The 26,155-nt window shown below is 42.4% G+C and overlaps 1 protein-coding gene across 5 annotated transcripts in view; it reads right to left on the bottom strand.

Moving 5' to 3' along the window:
• Window positions 1-2,098: 2,098 nt before the first annotated feature.
• Window positions 2,099-26,155, bottom strand: part of LOC117062891 (ribose-5-phosphate isomerase-like) — a 37,193-nt gene continuing 13,136 nt past the window's right edge. For 2 of the 5 annotated variants that reach the window (XM_033176770.1, XM_033176769.1), the window contains exon 4: window positions 19,485-19,502. In XM_033176770.1, coding sequence (XP_033032661.1) covers window positions 19,500-19,502 — 3 coding nt within the window. In that variant the 3' untranslated portion in view covers window positions 19,485-19,499. Of the gene's footprint in view, window positions 2,126-3,626; window positions 3,707-5,659; window positions 5,873-19,484; window positions 19,503-26,155 lie in introns of those variants that run through there. The other 3 variants (XR_004428611.1, XM_033176768.1, XM_033176767.1) reach the window with 3 other exon arrangements.

Raw genomic sequence — 26,155 nt, forward strand, 5'->3', positions numbered from 1 at the left:
AAAGATTTCTTAAAGAAGACACACATAGCACAAAGCACAAAGGAAAATATCAGTCAATGAGATATCACTCAAACAATTTTATTTTCATAAAGTTTTAAACAAATATATTTTAAAATATTGTTTGATGAATACTTATAGAAGAAATTACAGAGAAGAAAGTCAAGTTATAAAGAATATAGAGAGATTCAGGCAAGATGACTGACTAGATGCAGCCAGGTAGACCAGCTGCCACTGAGGGACCGGGAGGACAGACACACTCCTAAGAGATCTTCAGGGGGAAAGCAGGGAGAGTGGATAGAGAGAAGACACAGAAGCTGGGATGAAGTGGGAGGAAGCCAGGAACCCTGCACGGGGCTACCATACACTAGGACTCCTTCCTGGCCCCCAGTGACTACCAGGTGGATTGAACAGGCAAGGAGCAACCCCCTCTCCTCACAGGTCTCTGGAATCCAGGCAGGAGGAGATCCCTCGTCTCCTCCTCACCTCTCATTTGAATTGGCGGGGAGAGCTGCTTACAGAAGTGGTAGGGGGGCAGTACACCAGCTAGTGTGGAACCCAGAGGGTTTGGTGCTGCAGTGTCTGTAGCAGAGCAAGGCCAGGGACTCCCATCCCTCTAGGCTCTACCTGTTTCTACAGGAGACATTGCCTCTAGGGGAACTGTTGGACCTGAACTCTGCAGGGCGGTCTTGCCCATCAGATGAGGCCAGTCTGACCTGAGCATCCCTTGATTTGCTGGCCTATTCCCTCCTGTGGCGCAGCTTGGCTGCACTTGCTTGCTTTGCACTCTCGGGTGCCCCGGGGACCCGCATCAAATCTTCTGCACTGACGGACAATGCCTGACCAAGGAGAGCTCCAGAGGGGTGGCCACCGCACCAACCTGCCCTCTCCTTCCCCCTGCTGCAGCTTCCCCTGGCCCACAGCTCCCCTCCACATCATTCTGCCAGTGCATGTTCACACGAGGAGATTTTGCCTTCTTCACTTCGCCAGTGCACGAGTGTGCATGCACTCTGCGATGCCACTGCTTCTGACAAAAGTGCACACTGCCCCTGCTCACCCGCCATACCACCATTTTGCAGTCAGAGCCTTGACAGACACAGAGCCCTCCATCCCAGTCCATTCCATCTCCCCATCCTGGTGCCAACACTGCCGCCAGAGTGAAACTGGGCATGGAGAACGGTGGACCCTCCCCAACCCTGAGCAGCCACCACTGTTTGCCCAAGGGTGCACAGAGGGTGCATACAGACCTGCGCCTGCTAGCACTCTGCTCAAAACTATACAATTACATGGAAATTAAAGAACCTGTCCCTGAATGAATTTGGGGTAAAGAATGAAATTAAGGAATAAATCAACAAGTTCTTTGAAACTAATTAGAACAAAGATACAACATACCAGAATCTCTGAAACACAGCTAAAGCAGTGTTAAGAGAGAAATTTATAGCCCTACATGCCCACCCACATGAAAAAGTCAGAAAGTTCTAAATTTAAAAACTGACATCACAACTGAAAGAACTAGAGAAGGAAGAGCAAACCAACTCCAAAGCTAGCAGAAGACAAGAAATGATCAAAATCAGAGTTGAACTGAAGGAGACTGAAACACAAGAAAACCTTCAAAAGGTCAACGAATCCAGGAGATTTGGGGTTTTTTTGAAAAAATTAATAAAATAGACAGCCGCCTAGATGAATGAAGAAAAAATGAGAGATGATTCAAATAAGTGCATTTAGAAATGACAAAGAGGACATTACCACTGACCTCACAGAAATACAAATAACCCCCAGAGAATATTATGAATACCTCTATGCACACAAACTAGAAAAATCTAGAAGACACGGATGAATTCCTAAACATGCAAACCCTCCCAAGACTGAACCAGGAAGAAGTTGAATTCCTGAATAGACGAATAATGAGCTCCAAAATTGAATCCGTAATAAGCAGCCTACCAACCAAAAAAAAAAAAAAAAAAAAAAAAAAAAAAAAAAAAAGCCAGGACCAGATGGATTCACAACCAAATTCTACCAAACATTCCAAGAGGAGCTGGTATTATTCTTACTGAAACTATGCCGAAAATTGAGGAGGGACTCCTTCCCCATTCATTCTATGAGACCAGAATCATCCTCATACCAAAACCTGACAGAGACAGAACACAGAAAGAAAACTACAGGCCAATATCCTTGGTGAACACTGATGCAAAAATCTTCAACAAAATACTGGCAAGCCAAATCCAGCAGCACATCAAAAAGCTTGTCCACCACAATCAAGTACATTTTATCCCTGGGATGCAGGGTTGGTACAACATATACAAATCAATTAATGTGATTCATCACATAAACACTGACTGACAGGCAGGTGGGCAAGGCCAACAGGAACCGCCCACCCCACTGACCAAGCTGACTGTAGCTGCACAGCTGCATGAGGGAACCCAGGCCAAGCAGCTAAAAAACCTCCCAATCAGCCTATGGAATCACAGCAAATAATTGTTGTTTCAATCTTTTAAGTTTTGGAGTTCTCCAATATGCTACAAGAAAATGAAAACATTAACAAATCAGGCTAGGTAAAGCACTTGTCTAGGAAACAGCTTGGTTTCACTCCCCTTTGCCTCTCCTCCTCTGTACCTCTTATTTAAATGTGGGGAAATAACTCTTCCTCTGCCCTGGATTCAACAGATCAGAAATCACAGACTCTGAGAACATCTACAATGTAGACCCTTCACATTCTCAGATTGCGCCCCTTGTGTGAAGCAGGTGCACGAAGGGAGGGTCATCCACCCAGAAAGGGTAATTTAGTTCCAGGACCTGTCACTGTGAGAGTCTGGCTGAAATGCTGCTGGCAGTAAAACACCCCAACGTCTTTGGCTTCCACCCTATGGATAGAGAAAGAGAAGTAAAAGCCAGGGCCACTTCCCTGGAACCTGGAAGGGGTTCCAGCAACCTGGGCAGAAACCCCAAAGAAGAGCAGCCTGGGAGCTTCCGGGAGTCTCTGTTGATACCAGGCCATGGAGACACCTTCATCTGTGCTGCTTTTATAGGTGATGGAGACAAAGTCACCCCGAGTTGCTTCCAAGGTCTCTGGAGACTGAGTCAGGACAATACCACTAGAGCCTGCAGGGACACCCCATCCAGGCAGCACAATGCATTACTTCTCAAAGGATTACAAGAAACTTGCGCTGTTAAAAGACTCACGCCATGCTTAAACATGACAGAAATTAGCACCCCTGGACCTTCCTACTCTTTCTTATGTACAAGAATCCACATAGAAATGGCTGAGGAGGTGTCCTCAGGACCAGGACAGCTATGAAAGGGGACACGGCATAGTGCAGCCCCACCCTCAGGGGCCAATGGGTAGGTCCATCTTCACAGCCTGACCAGTGCCTTAGGGACCCTCTCATGAGAAGTGAACATGGGATGGGAGCAGGGACAGAGGTTTTCTGAGAGGCAAAGGACAGGCTCAGGGCTGTGGGCACCTCTGCCTCATGGTTAGCCCTGGGCTCTCTGCCTTCGTTTCCTAAGGAGAATTAAGGCATATCACCTCTCCATGTCACACTGTAATTTCCAAAACACATTTGAGCTCATTATCCCTGTGTCCAGGGCTAAAGCCCCTGCTCATGAACTTCGGGGGAAATGCACTCACCCTGAAAGCCCATCATTAGGAGGCAGAGGAGCAGGGCCAGGAAGAGCATTTTGGAGTGTCCAGGTATCTGCTGCTTCTAGACTTAAGGGAAAGGGGTATGTGGTTAGGCAGGTAGTTCCTGTCAGCTGCTCTAGAAGCAGGGCCCTTGCCTCCAGGGTTAAATAAACACATGTGTTCATGGAGTTAATTTGTGTATCTGATGACCTGAACCAGAGCCCCTCTCCACAGGGCTCACTCTACCTGTAGCTGCCAGGAGGTGGTGGAGAGGATGGGGGTGCCTTGGGTCCCACAGAGACTCAAGTTGGACTGAGCAGGGCCAAGATGTTGCCCCATTCACAGAGCTCCTCTCCAGAGGCCGGAACAGAAGAGGATGTCTACAGCAAGATCACTGGACATTCCATTCTTATGGAGATGGGGCTTGCTCTACTTTATGCTCTAAGTGGATGCCAAGGTAACAGTTGCTCTGAGCCCAGACGGGGTAGTGAGAGATCCCAGGAGCCCTCAGCTCTCCTGTATTCATAGGGAGCCTCTGGTCTCCTCCATCATGGGAATCTGTAAGGAGACAGATGCAAGAAGTTGGAGGGAAGTGGATCTTCCTAACAGCTGTCGGCAGTAACTGAGGCCAGGGGAGGGGCAGGTAGATCAACACTTGATTTTTGAGTCCCAAATTCTAAAGACAGTTGGATATTATATTCCCAAATTCGGGATTACTCCCATCTACTGAGTCAAGATATTACTAGAAAGTTGATTGTTATACACTTTGCAAAACATTACAAAATGCCTCGTGAACTTAACTAAAAAATATGCAAAGCAAATGACAGTCATTTCTATACTTTGGACAATTTTCTCACCTCACTCAGCCTACACCAAATATATTTCCCTAGTGAGTAGAATGGGTAAAATAGTAAGCTAAGGTGGATCCTATCTGGGTCAGGGGCCATCCAAATCTTCCATGAGGGCTGAAGACACGGGCTTCTGAAGGCAATCAGAGCACCAGAGAATCGCAGCCCATGACTATGCTCTGTGTAGACAGCTCCTCCCAGATGGTTGAGGGCTGTCTATGGCTGTGTCCTTCCTTTTACATGATAATGTGGGACAGAGCAGCTCTTCAAACAAACCCTGAGCAAGGCTGTCCTGTGTGTGACCCACTGACCTGGACATAAGTGGCACTGGATTCACTTAAGAAGTGAAATGACCTGTGATCATGAGAAACAGGAAAAGGAAGGGAGATGGGGAGAGAGAGAGGCTGTGGCTTGTGTATGCACACAAAGATTTGGTACTTCAACAGTTTAATACACTGAGTATGGTCCCCAAAATGTCAGATCCTCTTCCTTAGAACTTAGTAATGTCATTATTATTTGTAAAAAGCACCTTTGCAGATGTATATTAGGGATATTAACATGAGGAGATTATCTGGATTAACCAGGTGGGCCACAGCAGCCATGACAAGTGTCCTTTTAAGAGGGAGAGATTTAACACAGACAGAAGAGAAGGCAATGTGACTACAGAGACAGAGACTGGAGTGATATGGCCACAGCCAAGGAAACTTGCAGCCACCAGAGGCTGGAAGAGGCAAGAACAGTCTTCCCCTAGAGCCTCTGGAGGACCCTGGCTGCCAAAACCATGATCTTGGCCCTGAGAAACTGCCTCTAAACTTCTGGCCTCCAGAACTATGCATTTCTGTTGTCTTAAGCCACCAAATTTTTGGGAATTTGTTATAGTAGCTCTAAAAAATACACAAAAAGTACTCAAGGAAAGCCCAGACTAAAGGTGCAATGGTCATTTGCAATTTCCTTGTTCAATGTTAAAAGCTACACATAAGTGGATTGGTGGAGGAGTTTATGGTGGAAAGAAATGCACATGAAACCCGTAGCCCCCAGTGAGGAAATTTTGTGCAATGAATAATGATGACTTTTAGTTGAAAGTGACATCTGGCTAGTAATATCTTACACAGCCTCTTCATTCTAGGATATTCAGAGGTACATAAAACAGAGCCCTGAGTATTCTTCTCTAAAAAAAAAATAATAAACTTACATTTAATGGTACATCATCTGGATAAACTCTCGGACAGCCCTTGATATCTGTAGTGCTCCATTTCACAGATGAGAAGATCGTTCATCAGAGGGCGTGGGTGGTTTGCCCAAAGTTACATGGTCAGTGAATGCTGGGACTGGGATTTGGATCCACACGTGTCTGACATTAAGTTGGTTCCTTCCATACGGACAAGCCCACAGATGATCCCACTGCCTATAAAATGGGAGAAGAGACAAAACCAGAATGCTGTGAAATTCACAGTTCCCTTTTGCCTCTGCCCCATACCATGTGAACCCTAACATTAAACTCAGCCCCTTCTACAGTTTCTTCTACAAAATGCAACTTTCTTTAAGCTTTTACAAACTCTGAACATCTTCATTTCAGACTTAAGGGAAGGAACACATCTTGCCTTGCCCTAACCTCTTCCTCCTCTCTTCTGTCAGTTTCCATCTCTGACCCTGTCCTTCTCTCTCAGATTGTGTCCTGCAAATCTAATTTGTCCTATTAGGTAATCCTACCCTCCTCTCGAGTGCCGTGGGATCTAACCACCTGGCTCTCAGATACCCAGAATGTACACAAGTTAATCAAAGGGTTTACCCAGAAGGCTTTCTCCCTAAGAGGAATTCTTGTGCTAGCTCTCCTCATGATAAACTGTTCCCCGTCTTTTGTCAAAATTGACACCAAATGCTGACAAGTTGGAAAGGGTTGGATGATTAGAAAGAAACCATCCCCTCACAGAGACAAATGGCATTCTCTCCCTGTGTGAGAGCTTCCTCTAGCTGCTGCAACAAATTGCCACATCCTTACTGGCTTCAAACAGCATCGATTTATTCCCTTACAATTCTGGAAGGGAGAAATCTCACACGGGTCTCACTGGGCTAAAATCAAGCTTCCCTGTGGACATCATGGGGAAGAGCTTGTTTTCTTGCCTTTTCCATCTTTTACATGCTGCTGTCTCTCCCTGGTCATGGCCTTTTCCTCACATCACACAGCCTCTCCCTCTGTAGTCACAGATCCTCCCCACATGTGACCCTCCTGCCTCCCTCTTATAAGGACAGTTGTGATTACACGGGGCCCACAATATAGTCTATGATAGTCTTCCCGTCTCAAGATTCTTCATCACGTTTGCCAATTTCCTTTTGCTATGTAATTTAACATTTATGGGTTACAGAGATTAGGGCATAAATATCTTCTAGGGGATAGGGGAGGGTACATTACTCCACCTACCAAACCTCCTTATGATCCCCCAGCTGTCCTCCCCTAAGGAAGAAGGATCCAAAGTCACATGACTTGGAGAAGGAGAGAAAAGGGAGCAGCCAGCAGCTTTATAAAGCAAGAGAGTGGGAGGGATCTGAGTCAGGGCCCTCTGGTCTGGGGGTTTCCTGGGCTGGAGAATTCTTCTGCTACTGCTGCTCAAATGTGGACATCAGAGTGTGGAGTTATTTGTTAGAGCCTCCTCTGATTTTGTGACCTAGAAGAAAAGAATCACTACTCAATCGCAACCTATGAGAGACTGCTAAAGAAAAATTAAATGGTTTCTTAATGTCTGAATTTCTCCACCCATCATAAGAGGAAAAGTGGCAAGAATTTAGAGGAAAGATACCTCCACAAATGAGGATTTGCCTATAGTCTTAGGCTGGGTTTCTAATGACAAGGATTTTCATGCAAGCACTACATTTACAACCTGCCAAAACCCCTGAGAGAGAAGGAAGAAAGTGGGGCAGGGAAAGGGAAATGAACAGTGAAAGGCACATCAGCAAGCAGCTACTCATAAGGACAACTGAAGCTCAAGCCCACATAGAAACATGGGAAAATGCCTCTGGGTTATTCCACCTGAGAGGTGAGGGAGCTGGGGTGTGTATACACCTCCCTTGTAATCACTGATTGAGGACTGTCATACAGGATGCTTATACCAAGCCCTGAAATCTGCCATGTGTGCAGGCAGAGCTGCCTTCCCAGCTTCAGAAAGAGCAGTAAGGGGTAGATATGGCCTTCAGGAGTCTGCAGAAGTACAGTGAAGGGAAAAGGCCAAGGGTAAAGACAAGGACTGCTATATCCACAGAGAAAAGGTGTGTATGTTAAATCTGGAGGGTTCATGTGTGCTAGATCTCTCTGGAATAGGATCCTGGCTAGTCAGTTGCAAGCAGATGCCCTAGAAAATCAGGCCCCATGACAGCGAGGAGTTTTGTGCACAGGGTGCACCCACTGTGGCTTGGCCACCCATAGTCATGCATGCAGTAATACTCCCCAGAGTCCCCAGGCTGCAGGTCACTGATGCTGAAAACATAGCTGGTTCCACTTCCCTTGCTGCTGTATCGGGCTGGGACACCTGGGGCCAAGGTAGTGACATGAGATATAAGGGGTTCAAGTCTTTGTCCAAGTTTTATCCGGATCCAAGATATTTCACCATGTACATCTGCACTGGCTTGGCAGGAGATGGAGACTGTCTCTCCCAGAGGTGCAGTTAGGGATGCTGGCGTCTGGTTCAGGATGATGTCTCCACTCACTGTCATAGAGTAAAAGAAGACAGTGACATTGATGGTGCACAGTAAGAACATGCACCAGGCAGCAGTTGCCCTCACTTATGAGAGAGAGTTCATTGACCTGGCCTTTCCCCAGGGCCTCCCCGTCACCTGCCCTCCGGAAAGCCAGGCTCCAGAGGAGCTACACCTGAGCTCCCAAGAACATACTGGCAGGCAATGCTCAGAGCTTGGATAGTGCATGAGGCATGAGACTTTATAGAGACTTGGACTGGGAGGAGGCATACGGTGAGAACATGCAAAAAAAGAGGCACCAAGGCAAGGACCCACTTGGCCTGTGTGCTTGTAAGATTTTGACCTGAGAGTGGGCCCAGTACCCTTGTGATGAAATCAGCAGTATTAAGGAGACAACTTTTCTATCTTTTGAAAGTAGCCAAAAAGAAAATGATGCCCTTGCCTGGAGGGAAAGGCAAGAAGAAACACATCTTTTGTGACACTGACTTTCATAGCCAGTCTAGAATTAGACAAGGCATTAGTTCAAAACTGCAGAGGAGACTGACTCAGGAAGTGGAGGAACTCTTGAAGCTAGAAGGGATGTTAGTACGATGGGAATAAACTTCATCAATAATTTTTTTTTTTCCTTCAGATCAAGGACTCTGGTGTCTCACTTTCAAGGCTCCTCTCACACATCCTGGGGTGAAGCTCCCTCCATCCAGACTAGTCCCTGCATCCTCCACCCAGGACCTGACGACCATTGCTTTGGGGTTTATGTGGAGTCACCATTGAAGGTGAATCCCAGCTTGTACCACAGATGGTGGTGGCCACTGAGATACAAGTTGGGTGGTGGGGCTTCCTGGCTAAGAATCCAACTCAAGTCCCTTGGCTCTTTGATAAATGGTTCCCACTCGTGGGTTCCTGAGGCTGTGGCTACAGGCCTCAGTTCTAAGTCCTTTCTTCTCACACTCACAGCCTTTCCCAGGACTCATTCTGGCCTCCTCCATGCTGGGAAACCAGACCATCCTCCTGCTACCCTCTTTAGAATCCAGCACTAACAGCCTGGAAGCTTTTCTCTGTAAACTCTCCAAATGCAACCTCTGACAGAAATCTGGCTGGAGCAGCCAGCATGTTTCTATCAAAAACCCCTGATTTTTCCCAGATAAATAAGCAAAAACAAAATAAAACAAAACACAGAGGAGGAGGGGAAACCTACAACACAATTTTGCTGTTGAGGAAACATAACTCCCAGATTTTATGTCTTTTCCAACTTTTCTTGTCACTTCGTAAGCATGATTCTCTTTTTGTGACTTATTAAAGGATGGAGGAGTTAAGGAGAACCAAGAAAATTTAATCTTAGAAAATAAAAAGAGACATGGAGACAGGAAGAGGTTATAGTTTATAAGCTCTCTGAAGCAGGTTGTATTTCTCTAGCCATGGATGCTGCAGCACCAAGATGCCAGGGGAGAACATCACGAGTTAAGTTCCTGCCCTTCCTGCCTCAGAACCCCACAAACACGCACACATATGGCAATGCATTTCTTCTCCTAAAGAGTAGGTCTATGGCCCAGCCAGGCTCTTTCTGTTAAGTATCTTTTCTGGATAAATTAGAATAATTTTAGAAGCAGTTAGAAGAAATGATAGCAGTGATTTAATAAAAAACAAGATGTTTGAAGCTTGCAGTATTTACGGCTGACGCAGCAGTTTGGTGACAGCAGAAAGGCTCCAGGTTGTTTCTGTGTTTCTGCTTTGCATCTGAACCACTTTGACTTTTTCAGTCTTGGGCTCTATGCTTTGTCTCAAGAGGGCTACAGTGGCTCTAAGCATCATGTCCTCTCATAACCGTTCCAGGAAAAAATGCAGGGCAAAGCTCTTCACCTTCCCTCTTTTTCATGAAACACCAAAATCCTTCCAGACTTTTCTCACCCTTCACTCCCCGACATCTCACTGTGAAGCTGATCCCATATGCCCCAAATCTCTGCTCCTGTCCTGGGCTGGGAGAGGCTCATGTCCTCCCCATGTGCAGCAGGACAGAGCTGGTGCCTATGCACCAAAGGAGCGGGGGAAGGCTGGGGTGTAGGTGCTAAGAGCTGTACCACATCTTCAATCTTATCATATTTCTAAGTTGAATCGGATGGAGAGGGGAGATACAAATAGCCTTTATATCTGGTGGGATTGGAACAAACCAGGCCCTGAAGATGACAAGGAAGTCAAATTTCTAATTTTCCAGACGGCAATTTTAGCTTCATCAGTTGTGAAAATGTGGTCTGTGAGTTTAAGACCAGGACAGACTTCCAGGTACTACAATAAATGGGAAAGAAATCTGGAATGAGGTCCTCAAGCTTTATGCTGCCCAAGAGCTGCCGGGCACTGGCCCTGGGCTATGGAAAAAGCAATTTTTGTCCTGAGCCATGGGGCTGAGGACCTAGGAGGAACCAAAGGCCCTGCCCACGGGGCTGCCCCACAGGGGTTTCAGGGAAGGAAAGTGTTCACACTCCCACAGGCGCTGTACCAAGCCCAGAGCCCACCACCAGGGTGAAAGACTCAGAGATCAGAGCCTTAGCGCTGGGCCTGGGGCCAGCTGTCCTCAGCTCTGTCCTCACTGGTCTGGAATGGTTGAGACCCTACTGGAGCCAAAGAGGGAGGAATAGCAAATGTCCCCAGAGTCTTTATTCAGCCCAATGCTGTTCTGCTTAGAAAGAAATGGAGCACACGCTAAATAAACATAAACATAAAATGATTGTGTATCCATGGAATACTATGCAGCCATAAAAAGGATGAGTTCATGTCCTTTGCAGGGACATGAATGAAGCTGAAAAGCATCATTCTCAGCAAACTGACACAAGAACAGAAAACCAAACACCGCATGTTCTCACTCATAAGTGGGACTTGAACAATGAGAACATGTGGACACAAGAGGGGAACATCACACATCAGGGCCTGTCAGGGGGTGGGGGGATAGGGGAAGGATAGCATTAGGAGAAATACCTAATGTAGGTGACGGGTTGATAGGTGCAGCCAACCATCATGGAACACGTATACCTACGTAACAAAACTGCACATTCTGCACATGTACCCCAGAACTTAAACTACAATTTAAAAGAAAAAAAAGTGCGTATGTATAAATGTATTTGTAATATGTATGTTTAGATACACATTATAATATATATGTTTACAAATACTATATATCTATATTGTAAATGAATATCATATGTAGCTTTAGTTGCTGGTACAACATATGATTTTAAATTTTTGTCCCAGGTTCAAATTTCTGCTCCAAATTTCTTGCTAACTGTATGGCTTTGGACAAGTTCAGACGTTTTTCAATTCATTTTCTCACCTGCTAAATAAGGGTACTGCTAACATTTGTATCATAGAATCTGTGTGAGAATTAAATACATATCTATATATGCTATGTATGTATATTACAAATAAACATATTTATATAAATAAATACAACTTTAATTACTAATACAAGTTATTAACTTAAATTTGGATAAATTGAGCACAAACATTTAAAACCAGCAATGGTGCACCACCCCACGGCCCCTTCCCCGCCACAGAGCCCAAGGGTCATGAGGCTCAGGACCCTGCCCCATGTCCCTGCTAGGCCAGGCAGTGACTAGCCCATTGCTGAGGATGCTGAGTGACCTGAAGGGGATCTGGAGAACACAGGGCAGGAGGTGTCAAGGTGACAGGCAGTGGGTGTGGGCCCCAGTGAAGAGGCACTTTGTACCCAGAGCTCCACATGGGCAGCTCCTCCCCTGGTGGTGCAGCTTTCATTCCTCAAGAAAACATTCCTGTTAAATGCCAGCAAACTGAGGATGAAGCCTGAGTCCTCCCTCCTCACCAGAGAGTCCGAGCTGCGGGAGGAAGAGGAGCAAAGCTGAGTCTCCATGTCCACAAGGAGCCTCCTGAGACTGATCCTGTTCAGTGAGGGTCGGATGAGCTCCGGGGAACAGCCAACTTGGAGGGGAGTGATAATGCCAGGCTTCAAGTCTCACAGTACAAAGCGTGTTTTCCGCACAACTCAAGACACTGGCAGCTCCTCTCAGGCATCCAAGGTCACACCAAAGAACCCATGCCAGCCTTAGGGGCTCCCTGGTGATAATGAGACACGATTACTCTATTACTTTGCTAGTACTTCTAGGAGCGGGGAGCTCTCTTTTGTTTATTGTGGAGTTTGTCTGCCATCTAGTGGCAGATTTGTGACTTAGCGTCTCAGAGGATTCTAAATGCTGGGTCCCAGTGAGTCTTGGCTAAGAATCTTCTTTCATGGATATTCGTGGAACTGATCCTATTATTTCCATCACTAGGACAGATCCTATAGGGAACACAAATGATTCCTCTCCTCAATAAGCCTGTCACCTAGTTGGGGTCAAAGGATATTCAGAAAAGATATTAGTCATAAAGCAATCAAAGGCTGAGTTCTGTAATTGACATGAGATGCCAATGATGTGGAAAAAAGGATGGGCGGTGAGGAACCATTCAGGGAATAATAACAAAGGCTGGGGTGGGAAGCTGAGGGACCCTGGTCCGGATGGGTCAGCCCAGCCTTATTCTTCCCATTCTTGAAACCCTTCCAGAGCAGCTCCGAGGACCACAGCAGCAGCATCTGCACCAGTTTGGAAGAATCTGGGGCCACACAGACTTCTGGACTAACAGTTGGTGAAGTTTGTGCTCTGAGTTATAACAGTGTGAGTGACCACATGTGATGATTGAAACTAGTGTTGACCATTAGAATTTCTTTTTAAGGCCAGACGTGGTAGCTCATTGCTGTAATGCTAGCACTTTGGGTGGCCAAGCCAAGGAGGGCGGATCACCCGAGCTCAGGAGTTTGATACCAGCCTCGACAACATGGTGAAACCCTCATTTCTACTAAAATACAAAAACTTAGCTAGCCGTGGTGGCGTGTGCTTGTAAGCCCAGCTACTTGGGAGGCTGAGGCACGAGAATCGCTTGAATCTGAATATGGGAGGCAGAGGTTGCAGTGAGCTGAGATGGTGCCAAAGCATTCCAACCTGGGCATCAGAATGAGACTGTGTCTGAAAAACAAACAAACAAGAAGAATTTCTTTTTTTCAAAAAAAAGCTTTATTGAGGTATGACTGACATACAAAAAGCCATACATATTTAGTGTATAAACTAGAGGTATTTGTAGGTAAGTATATGCCTGGGAAACCATCACCTCAATCTTATGCCAAAAACTTATCCACCATTTTCAAAAGTTTCCTTGCAATCTCTTTGTTTTGTGTGTGTGTGTGTGTGTGTGTGTATGTGTGTTGTTTTGTTTTCGTTTTGTGGTAACAAAAAGACCTTAGCATAAGATCTACCCCCATAGCAAAATTTTAAATATATGACATATGTTTTTAAACATATGCCCTAGTTGTACAGCAGATCTCTAGAACTTACTCATTTTGCATAACTGAAACTTTTTACCCTTTGACAAATATCTCTCCGTTTCCCTCTTCTTCCCCCAGTCCCTGATAACCGCCATTCTTCTCTCTGCTTCTATCAGTTTGACTATTTTAGATTTCACGTATAAGTGAGATCATGTAGTACTTATGTTTCTGTGTCTGACCCTTTTTTTTTTTTTTTTTTTTTGACAGAGTCTCACTTTGTTGCCAGGCTGGAGTGCAGTGGCACAATCTCAGCTCACTGCAACCTCCGCCTCCTGGGTTCAAGCGATTCTCTTGCCTCAGCCTCCCAAGTAGGTGGGACTACAGGCATGTGCCACCATGCCCAGCTAGTTTTTGTATTTTTAGTAGAGATGGGGTTTCACCATGTTGGCCAGGATGATCTCAATCTCTTGACCTTGTGATCCGCCCGCCTTGGCCTCCCAAAGTGCTGAGATTACAGGCGTGAACCACCACGCTCAGCCTGAATTTATCTTTTTATCAGTATATATGAACTTCTTTATCTCTTCTTTCTCTGGTGACATTTTTTGACTTAAAGTATATTTTGTCTGATATATGCATAGCCACCTCTGTTCTCTTTTGGTTACCAGTTGCGTAAAATACCTTTTTATGCCCCTTCACTTTCAGCCCACATGTAACCTTAAACCTAACATAAGTCTCTTAAAGACAAAAGTATAGCTAGTTCTTAGATTTTTTAATCCACTCTATAACTTTTGATTGAACAATTTAGTCCATTTACATTTAAAGTACTCGTTGATAGGTAGGATCTTACTATTACCATTTTTGTAAATGTTTTCTGTCCATTTTATAATTCTCTTGCTCATCTCCTCTTATTGTCTTTCCTTGTGGTTTAATTATTTTTTGTATTGTGGGAAGCTCTGATTTTCTCTTTATCTTTTGTGTATTTACTGTATTTCATGTATGTGCATGTGTGTGTGGGGGGGGTCAACATAAGGCTCACATCAAACACTTTACATTTCTAGCAGTCTGTTTTAAGCAAATAGTAATTTCAATTGTATATAGAAATTCTACACCTTACTTCCTCCACACACATTTTATGTCGTTGAGGTCAGATTTTACTTCTTTTTATATTGTGGTTCCATTAACACATTTCTGTGGTTGTGATTATTCCGACTACTTTTGTCTCTTAATTTACATGATAGTGTTAAAAGTAATATACACAACACCATGATAATGTTAAACAATATTCTGTGTGATCAAAAATGTGTTTACCTTTAGCAGTGAGATTTATTGTTTCATATGCTTTCATGTTGTTGTTTAGTGTCTTTTTATTCCAACATGAAGACCTCCCTTTAGCACTTATTTTAAAGCAGGTTTAATCATGATGAACTCTGTGTTTTACTTTGTGAAAGTCTTTATCTCTCTTTCAATTCTTAAGGGACAATTTGCCAGGTAAAGTATTCTTGGTTGACAAGCTTTTTTCTTTTTTTCTTTTGAGTGTATTATTTCACACTTTCATGGTTTACAAGGCAAGAAATCCATTGATAATCTTATTGAGGGTCTCTTACATGTGAAAAGTTGTTTTTCTTTTGCTGCTTTCACAATTACCTCTTTGTCTTTAACTTTTGACAATTTAATTTTAATGTATCTCCATGTAGACCTCTAGATTCAAACTATTTAGGAATTTACATTTTGTTTAGGCTTTGTGATCTGGGTGTCCATTTATCTTGCTGGATGTGAAAGATTGGGGTCTCACTCCCATAGCCCAGGCTAAATGCAGTGGCATGATCTCAGCTCACTGAAGCCTCGACCTCCTGGGCTCAGGTGATCTTCCCACCTCAGCCTCCCAAGCTGGGACCACAGGTACATGACACCATGCTCAGTTAATTTTTCTATTTTTAGCACAGACAGGGTTTTACCATGTTTCCCAGGATGCTCTTGAATTCCTGGGCTCAAGTAATCCACTTGCCTTGGCCTCCCGAAGTACTGGGACCATAGGTGTGAGCCACTGCTCCTCACCATTATTTATTTAATTAAACTTTCTGACTCTCCCTGTCTCTCTTTCTCTCTCCTTAAGTTTCTGTAATGTGTATATTGATGTGTTTGGTGGTGTTTGACAAGCCCCATAAGTTTTCTTCACTCACTTTCATTTTCTTTTGCTGTTGTTCATCTAACTGAATAATTTCAAATGACCTCTTTTTGGTCATTTGGTCACTGATTCTTTCTTCTGCTTAATTGAGTCTGCTCTTGAAGCTTCCTATTGAATTTTTCAGTCAAGTCATTGCATTCTTCAGCTCCAGGGTTTCTATTTGGTTCTCTTTTATGTTTTCTATGCCTTTAATCAACTTCTAATTTTCTTTATATATTATTTTCCAGATTTCATTTATTTGTCTATCTATGCTGTATTGTAGCTCATTGAGTTTCTTTAAAATAATTATTTTGAGTTTTTTGTCAAACTGTGTATGACTCTTCATTACTTGAGACTCAGTCATTGGTGTTTTATTAGTTTCATTTAGTAAAGTCATGTTGGTATCATTCTTCATGATGCTGAGCTTCAAGTTTGTGTCTGTGCATTAGAAAGAGCAGTAACCTCCTGTAGTCTTTATAGCCTAATTTTGGAGGTAAAGACCTTCAATAGTCAACCCAGTCAGAAAATCTGGCCAGATCTACTGGCAGTATCCACAGACAGGCAGAATCAATACTAAAATCAATAGGCAGAGTCATCAGATTCATGGGTTGGTGGGGCTAAAGCAGAGTCTATAGGAGCTGGAACTCAGTTCCCAGGCAGATGTGGCTGCTTCTGGGTCTGTAGATTGTTGGAACTGGAGCCAAGACCATGGCAGTCTGGCCACCTCAGGGACCACAGCTGAATCTATGGTTGGCAAGTCTGCCAGCAGGGGCACTGACAAGTGTGGCACTTGCAAGATCTGCAGGCAGATGGGACTGCCTCTAGGACCATGTGTGAATGAGGCTGAAGACAGGTTCAAGAGTGAATGAGGCTACTTCCAAGTCTGCAGTCAAGGGGTCCATTATAATGTTGCAATCAAGTATGGCTTCTGTTAGGTCCCTGGATGGACTGACCTGCCCTCAGGACTGCAGTTGAGCAGGACTGTAGCTGGACAAAAGCTGTTTCTGAGTTCATAGTCAGGTATGCAGGTGACAGATCTGCCATCAGGTGTTTAGGCAGGTAAGGATCCTGCTAGGTCCCTGGACAGACAGAACTGCCTCCTCCTCCTTGCTCATGTTTGAACAAGGTTAGTGTTGAGTCATGTAGCTTCTTCCAGGTCCATGCAGGACACAGGTGAAGGAGAATTTCTGTGATGATGAAAATGTCTGTATTCATGTTGTCCAGTGTGGCGACCATTAGCCACATGTAGATATTGAGCCCTTGAAACTGACAAGCTAATTTTCCATTTTATTTAACCATAATGAATTCTAATTTAAATTTATATAGCTACATACGACTAGTATTTACCATGTGAGATGGTGCAGTTTTAGATAGTAATAATCAGTAATATCACCAGGACAATCAGGCTGCTAACTGTTAAGTGGATAAGTGGATAGTCTGGCCCACAGCCACCACACCAAGTTGGGGGATGTAGTATGACCAAGGTAGACAGAGCACAGAATAGATCTTTGGAAACCTCCCTGGTTTCTGTTGCATCCAGATAGGTAATGGACACTATCTCTCTTGGAGTCACTGAAAGGGAAGCTTGAGACTGGGGCCCGAAATGTTGTCACTAGAATTTGAAAACAAAAGACAAATATGCCCATTATTAGTGGTGTCTCACTCCATGTTCTTCCCAGAAAAGTCATGCTGGCTGATCACACAGGGCTGTGAATGCTGTTCTCGCTGAGCAATGATCTCAAATCTCTATGAACCCCATAACTTGGGCCTCCCCAGTTTCTTCTTTTTCAGCTACAGCCAGAGTCCTAAGAGTCAAAAGTCCAGAGACCCTTGTCCAGGATTAAAAGTTGTACCTACCTGAAGTTGATCCCATCTCAGAGGCAGTGACCAATCACTGAAAAGCCTTTAAAACAATCCAATGGTATAAAAACAGACTGAGGAAGATCACTATGAATGGACACGGAGTGATTTCCAGCCCACGCTGTTAAGTAAATATGAGGAACAGAATATATACATTTAAAAATGCCAGAATCCAGAAAGACTAAGTGAGGAAGTTGGCAAATTTAGCACACTAGATTGGGAGAGATTTTAGGATGTTTGTGAAAAAGTCAGCACCATTGACTTTATAGTCATGCTTCAGAGCTAACCTTTTTAAAAAGGTGACAAAAGGGGAGAACACTGGTTACAGCCATCACATGACTCTGTGCAGGATTCGTAGCTGGAATAAAGGAACCTCAAACCTTCATGTTTGAATGCCCAAGTCCCAGCGATGTGAGTTTATGTTCATGTCATTGCTTATAATGCACAGAAACCAAAGGATGGAAAACTTTTTTGTAAAGACAAGCCTTCACAACATTTTCTGCTTAAAACAAAAAGCACCTGAGATTAAGAATCAGAAGGTCCAGGTTCTAATCTTAAGCGAGCCAGCCCTGTGACCCTTGGCAAATTTTCTCATCTATAAGAAGGTAGGGACAGATGAAATGACCAAGGCCAACCTTCTAATCTAAAATCCTAAGACTCTAAAACTAAAACATAAAGATCTTGAAAATTGTAATGTTGGAGCCAAAGGCCATTATCCTTAGCAAACTAACGCAGGAACAGAAAACCAAATACCACATGTTCTCACTTGTAAGTGGGAGCTAATAGAGGGCAACAGTACACACTGGGGCTGACCAAAGGATAGAGGGTGGAGGGTGGGAGGAAGGAGAGGATCAGGGAATATAACTAATGGGTACTAGGCTTAATACCTGAGTGACAAAATAATCTGTACAACAAACCCCCATGACAAGAGTTAACCTATGTCACAAACCTGCACATGTGAACATGCAGGCAGAGATCAGGGGGATGGGCCTACAAGCTAAGGAACACCAAAGGATATCAGCAACCCACTAAGAGAGTTTGGAGGAAAGCACAGGACAGATTCTCCTTCACAGTCTAGAGAACCAATTCTACCAACACCTTCATTTCGGAGTTCAAGCTTCTAGAACTCTGAGACAATACATTTCAGTTTTTTTTAAGCTTTTCAGTCTCTGGAACCTTGTTATGGCAGCCTTGGTAAACTGATGCATGGAGTTCAACAACCAGCATGAGGGTTTTGACCCACCACTGGCTCAGTGAGCATATGCACCCTCTAGTGCTCCACTGAGATCTGCATCTGCTAGACACCAGAAGCTTCTAACAGGCAAGGAAAAAGGTTTCTGAAGCATGTAAATACCCCTGCCTGCATCTTCTGGCCAGAGCTCGGGAAAGTACAAGGAGCAGGAAAGCTAATGATTAGCTTGTGATTCTGAAGAAAGGAAAGAAGCAAACCCCACAGCTGGTACCTCTAAAAGTCTCTTGTGATTAGGGACAGTGGCACTTGGCAGGCTACCGGTACTTCTGTTTTCCCTTAATTTCACAATAAAACCTGAAAATGTAGTTCTATTATTTCACAAAATGTGTTTTCAGGTTTTGTGGTGCTTACATAGTAGAAGCGTAAACATTTTCCCTTCTACTACCCAATCAAGGTAGAACCGAAGGCAGAGTGAGCAATAAATGCTGTTTTTGGTTTAAACCAGTTCTGGCTTTCAAGTGCTTTATCTTCTTCTTTACCTTCTACCTTTAAAATTAAAGGACTTTAATTTTAAAGAGCAAATCCACCAAAACCATTTAAATCCCTACAGGTTTACGTGTTTAAAAAGTAGGGCATAAAACTGTTGGGGCTCTGGATACCCCAAAATAAAAGCCTCAGAAACATCCTCAGGACCTACCGGACACGGTGGTTCACTCCTGTAATCCCAGCACTTTGGAAAACCCAGGTGAGCGGATAACGTGAGGTTGGGAGATCGAGACCAGCCTGGCCAACATGGTGAAGCTCCATCTCTACTAAAAATACAAAAAAAAAAAAAAAAAAATAGCCGTTGTGGTGCCACATGCCTGTAATCCCATCTAGTAGGGAGGCTGAGGCACGAGAATCACTTGAACCTGGGAGGTGGAGGTTGAAGTGAGCCAAGATCATACCATTGCACTCCAGCCTGGGTGAGAGTAAGACTGTCTCAAAACAAAACAAAAGAAAATAAGTAAAGAAAAAGAGAGAAAGAGAGAAAGAAAGAAAGAAAGAAAGGAAGGAAGGAAAGAAAGAGAGAAAGAAAGTTTCTTTCAAAAGAAAGAAGAAAGAAAGAGAGAAAGAAAGTTTCTCTCAAAAGAAAGAAGAAAGAAAGAAAGAAAGAAAAGAAAAGAAAGAGAAAGAAAGAAACTTTCTCTCAATTTATTCTGCCCTCCTGACTCTGGCCCCTTATGCTCCCCTGAGGATAGCCATAGAAACTAGAATTCCTCCTCCCCAAGGCAGGTCACAGAAACCACAACCACTTTCCTTTTCCCTTTCCCCAAAGCCACACATAGAACTGTGAAAGGAAAATAAATCTTGAGGCCCCCAAATCACTCAAGCTGGGAACTGCTTAGGGCAAACCTGCCTACCATTCAATTCAAAGTCATCCCTCTGCTCACTGTGATAAATGCATATATGATTGCCTCCTTTGGAAAGGCTAATCAGAAACTCAAAAGAATGCAACCATTTGTCTCTTAACTGCTTATGACCTGGAAGCTCCCTCCCTTCTTCAAGTCTTCCAGCCTTTGCTTTGAGTTGTCCCACCTTTCCAGACCAAACCAATGTTCATCTTGATGAACACCTCATGTCTCCCTAAAATATACAAAACCAAACTGTGCTCGGACCACCTTGGGCACATGTACTCAGGACCTCTTGAGGCGTGTCACAGGTGTGTGTCCTCAATTTTGGCAAAATAAACTTTCTCAATTAACTGAAACCTGCCTCAGATTTTCATGGTTCACATTTTGGTAACCACAGAGGGATACTGAGTGGAAGTGCCCCGACCTTTGACAAATCTCCTATCAGTGCCTGGGACCTGCATGAGCTAATTTTATGGCTCAAACCAACAGGATAATTTGCTGAGGTCTGGGAGTATACCCTCCAGAGAACCCCTGATCTCCCCAAATCTGGTCAAAATCTAAAGTTTATTTTGCTGTACAACTCCCCATTTTTTTTAGAAGTTTTACTTGCTTCCAGCAAGGTTGGCAACATTTCCTGTTTCCATGACAATGGAAGGCAGGTAACTCTTTATGGAGTTTGAGCTTGCTCCCAGCAGGGAATATGAGTTCAAGTTGTTCTTTTTTTGTTTTTTCTCCTGCTTCTAGGACGATAGAAAGCAGTCTTTAGCCTGAAATCCATCCCTAGGTAAGTAGTTGAATTGGGGTTTTATCTTGTCTAAAGTTTAACAACCAGTTGGTCTCAATTCCTCCTTACCATTAGAGCACTCAGTGTTCATATTCTCAGAATGTGTTGTTATTGTTTGTTGCAGTCTTTCTCCCAACAGATTTGACCAACTCTACCTGACTTGATAAAATGCAAATAAGAATTCCAAATTATGAGTAACAAACCCTTTCTAATTTGGCTACAGTTCCTCACAGCTGCAAAAGAGGGAAAGACAAACAAACAAACAAAAAACTATGCACTTTCTATGTTTGCTTCCTGTCAAAAAAAACAAACAAATGTTCTTTCATTTACTTTTCTTCCACCCTATACTTCCTGCTTCCCCGTTTGCCATCTGCAGTACCAAAAAAAGTCTAGAGGTTTATAATGACTTGAACCCCTTTAAAGAATTCAGAATAAAGGTGTCACTCACTGCAATTGGGGTGCTCTGTTTTCTTTGTGGAGTTTTAAGAGTCATGGGCAGACTCTTCTTAGGTCTAAAGCTTTGTTTTCCTGTATTGCGTGACCCGAACTCTTTGGCTTTGGGGGTACCAGAGATTACCTTGTACTGTGAGAGGATTTGACCATGTCTTGTATAATGGTGGATGAGATGAAGGACTGTTATCATGTTTGTCTCAAAGGCAAACTACAAACTAAGTTTCTCCCAAAGACCAGGAATGAACAAGGACAGCGTAAAGATTAGAAGAAAGATGGAGTCAGTTAGGTCTTATCTTCTTCACTGTCTCAGAATTTTGCAATGGAGAGTTTCATAACTTTAAATAATGACTATCACAGTTTTCATAAAGAATCTGGATAAACAATTATAATAAAATAATAAGGTAAATGTAATGTGATAAATACTTATAGACAAACTTGTCATAATTTAGAATCTAAAGTTATATTAAATTATAGATATTTCATTATTTGGATATTTTCCAATAAAAATATATTGTAGTAAAACATTCTAAAAAAGTATCCTTCTTAAAAAGGTGAACAATTTTTGTCTGATTCAAAGCTTATTTAAAGGTTATGTATAAAACAAGGTAAAAGGAATCATGAAATAAGAGAGATGTGTAGAAAGCTATAGAAATAAAGGTTTTTTACTTTTTTGGTGAGAAAGATTAAAAAGAAATAGTTTTATATAAGAAAAAAATCTTGTATGGTTAATTTGGACCTAGAATAAAATGACTGGTTGTTTAAGAAAGAGGTATATTCAGGACAAACCAGACAAACCAGAAAGTCCAAGCATGTCATGAAGAGTCTAAGGCACAATAAAAGGATTAAAAAAAAAAGACTTTTTTTTTTTTTTTTTTTTTTTTTTTGAGACGGAGTCTCGCTCTAGCTCGGGCTGGAGTGCAGTGGCCAGATCTCAGCTCACAGCAAGCTCCGCCTCCCGGGTTTACGCCATTCTCCTGCCTCAGCCTCCGGAGTAGCTGGGACTACAGGCACTCGCCACCTCACCCGGCTAGTTTTTTGTATTTTTTAGTAGAGACGGGGTTTCACTGTGTTAGCCAGGATGGTCTCGATCTCCTGACCTCGTGATCCGCCCGTCTCGGCCTCCCAAAGTGCTGGGATTACAGGCTTGAGCCACCGCGCCCGGCCAAAAAAAGACTTTTATATGGTCAAGCTGTCTATATTTAAAGGGAAATTATAATGGTCTTTCTGGAGAATGGGTTTAAAAAAACCATTTATATGCTAAGGAATTTATTAGAAGAGTAAGGGATTGATTTCTTAAGGGATTTACTTTTAATAAATTTATTAGAGATTTTAATTATGTTTTTAAATATATGTAAAGATACATTTAATGTTATTAATATATAATTATATGTTTCCATGCATAATTATAATTAGATAATATATATTATCTGAACTCATCCTTTTTATGGCTGCCTAGAATTCCATGGTGTATATGTGCCACATTTTCTTTATCCGGTCTATCATTGATGGGCATTTGGGCTGGTTCCAAGTCTTTGCTATTGTGAATAGTGTTACAATAAACACGTGTGCATATGTGTGTGTGTGTATATATATAATGTAGATGTATTATATATTATATTAACAGAATATATTTATTGTAGTAATAAAATAATATACTAATATGTTGTATTGTATATTAATTATACTAATTATTATATTAATAAAATAGGATTAAAATATGATGGAAGACATTTAGCTGCAGCTTATGTGCCTTGCTATAGTATCTCTTGTCCTAGGACTTAGGGACCTTGTTTTTGTGACTAGTCTATACAACATTCTAATGAAACTGGAAATCAAATAATGAGAGCTACTTGGTGGACAAGAGTACCACCAGAGAATACTTGGGAATGTTAGCAGGGAGAATGTGAGAAGCCTTATGGTATACTCAAACTAAACTATATGTAGGTGTAACTACTGTTCCTCTCACTTTAACTTGGAGCATCCAACATTATTGGGTTTGTAACTGGTACTCACATTGCATTTCCATTATAAATGCTCAATGGCAACAACGTATTTGGTGGATAAAACAGCACTAGCCAACTAAGGCAAAAAGAACCTTAGGTGCAATAAAGGCAGGATTTGAGATATTAGGACAAGCTAAAAATGTATTTAACAACAACAACAACAAAAATTCACAAGAAAAGTCGATACTTACCAGTCTAAATAGATTAAAAGAAATACTCTTTCAGAAGGAAAGTATGGGTTGGGAAGCTATACAAAAAGATAATGACACTATTGTTAGATAGATAAATCAACTACTCAACTAACAAGGAGCCATGCCAAAAACCCAGTGATGGAAAACAGCATGAGTCCAAACTCAACAAAGTTTACTGACCATGCTAATCCAAATGGAAACTGAAGTGGCCTCTAAAATGTGTCCTACCATTTTGGATGCAGAAACACAAGATATACATTAATGCAAAAACATACGAACCCTCTTCTTCCTGGAAAATTACTACCAAGGATATGTAGCTTAATTCACTGTACTCTTACAGCAATAGCACCCCACATAGATAATAACCAGACATATAACATAGTGCTAGTAGGAACAGAGGTTTTTTTTTTTTTAGTAATAACCATATTTTCCCAATGGGGAGTTGACAGGCCTTATTAAGTAATAGTACTTGCAGTCCAATTTCAGTTCTACATTGTAAAAAAATTCAGGAAGTTGGTGCTACCCCCAAAATGTTTGGAATCCTGAAGTCACATAAATATGATCCTTAATTTCTTTTTTTTTTAGTTTAATTTAAAGTTCCAGGATACATGTGCAGGATATGCAGGTTTGTTACATAGGTAAATGTGTGCCATGGTGTTTTGCTACATCTGTCAATCCATAACCTAGGTATTAAGCCCTGCATGCATTGGCTATCTATCCTGATGCTCTCCTTTCCCTGGGCCCTCTGGACAGGCCCCAGTGTGTGTTGTTCCCCTCCCTGTGTCCCTGTGTTCTCACTGTTCAGCTCCCACTTATAAGTGAGAACATGAGGTGTTTGGTTTTCTGTTCCTATGCTAGTTTGCTGAGGAAAATGACGTCCAGCTCTACCCATGTCTCTGCAAAGGACATGATCTCATTCCTTTTTACAGCTGTATGGTATTTCATGGTGTATATGTACCATATTTTCTTTATCCAATCTATTATTGATGGCATTTGGGTTGATTCCATGTCTTTGATATTATGAATAGTGTTGCAGTAAACATACAAGTGCATGTATCTTTATAACAGAATGATTTATATTCTGCTGGGTATATACCCAGTAATGGGATTACTGAGTCAAATGATATTTCTGGATCTAGCTCTCTGAGGAATTGCCACACCATCTTCCACAATGGTTGAACTAATTTACATTCCTACCAACAATGTAAAAGCATTCCTATGTCTCCACAGCCTCATCAGCATCTGTTGTTTCTTGACTTTTTAATAATCGCCATCCCTGCATGAGATGGCATCCCATTTTGCTTTTGAGTTGCCTTTCTCTAATGATTAGTGATGTTGAGGCTTTTTTTATATGTTTGCTGGCCAAATAAATGTTTTCTTTCGAGAAGTGTCTGTTTATGTCCTTTGCCCATTTTTTAATGGGATTGTTTGGTTTTTTTCTTATAAACTTGTTTAAGTTCCTTGAAGATTCTGGATACTCGAACTTTGTCAGATGGATAGATTGGAAAACATTTCTCCCATTCTGTAGGTTGTCTCTTCACTGTGATGATAGTTTCTTTTGCTGTGCAGAAACTCTTTAATTAGATCCCATTTGTCAATTTTGGCATTTGTTGCAATTGCTTTTGATGTTTCGTCATGAAATCTTTGCCTGTGCTTTTGTCCTGAATGGTATTTTCTTCTAGGGTTTTTATAAGGTTTTACATTTTCTAGCATTTTATATATAAGTCTTTAATCCATCTTGAGTTAATTTTCATGTAGCGTGTAAGGAAAAGGTCCAGTTTCAATTTCTGTATATGGTTAGCCAGTTCTCCAGGCACCATTTATTAAATAGGGAATCATTTCCCCCACTGCTTTTGTCAGGTTTGTTGAAGATCAGATGGTTGTAGATGTGCAGCCTTATTTCTGAGATTCTATTCTGTTCCATCGGTCTATGTGTCTATGGTTGTACCAGTACTGTGCTGTTTTGGTTACTATAGTTTAAAGTCCAGTAGTGTGATGCCTCCAGCTTTGTTCTTTTTGGTTAGGATTGTCTTGGCTGTACAGTCTTATTTTTGGTTCCGTATGAATTTTGGAGTAGTTTTTCCTAATTCTTTGAAGAATGCCACTGGTAGTTTAATGGGAATAGCATTGAATCTACAAATTACTTTGGTCAGCATGGCCATTTTCATGATATTGATTCTTCCTATCCATAAGCATTGAATGTTTTCTCATTTGTGTCCTCTCATTTCCTTGAGCAGTGGTTTGCAGTTCACCTTGAAGAGGTCCTTCACTTCCCTTGTTAGTTGTATTCCTAGATATTTTATTCTCTTTGTAGCAATTGTGAATGAGAGTTCATTCATGATTTGGCTCTCTGCTTGTCTATTGTTGGTGTATAAGAATACTTGTGATTTTTGCACATTTATTTTGAATCCTGAGACTTTGCTAAAGTTGTTTATCAGCTTAAGGAGCTTTTGGGTTGAGACAATGGGGTTTTCTAGATACAGAATCATGTTATCTGCAAACAGAGACAGTTTGACTTTCCCTCTTCCTATGTGAATAATATCCTTTCTTTCTCTTGCCTGATGACCCTGGCCAGAACTTCCAATACTATGTTGAACAGGAGTGGTGAGAGAGATAACCCTTAATTTATATCCCCTGCTC

The sequence above is a fragment of the Trachypithecus francoisi genome, unplaced genomic scaffold (assembly GCF_009764315.1).
Source record: "Trachypithecus francoisi isolate TF-2019V2 unplaced genomic scaffold, Tfra_2.0 Lachesis_group17, whole genome shotgun sequence".
NCBI classification, from domain to species: domain Eukaryota; kingdom Metazoa; phylum Chordata; class Mammalia; order Primates; family Cercopithecidae; genus Trachypithecus; species Trachypithecus francoisi.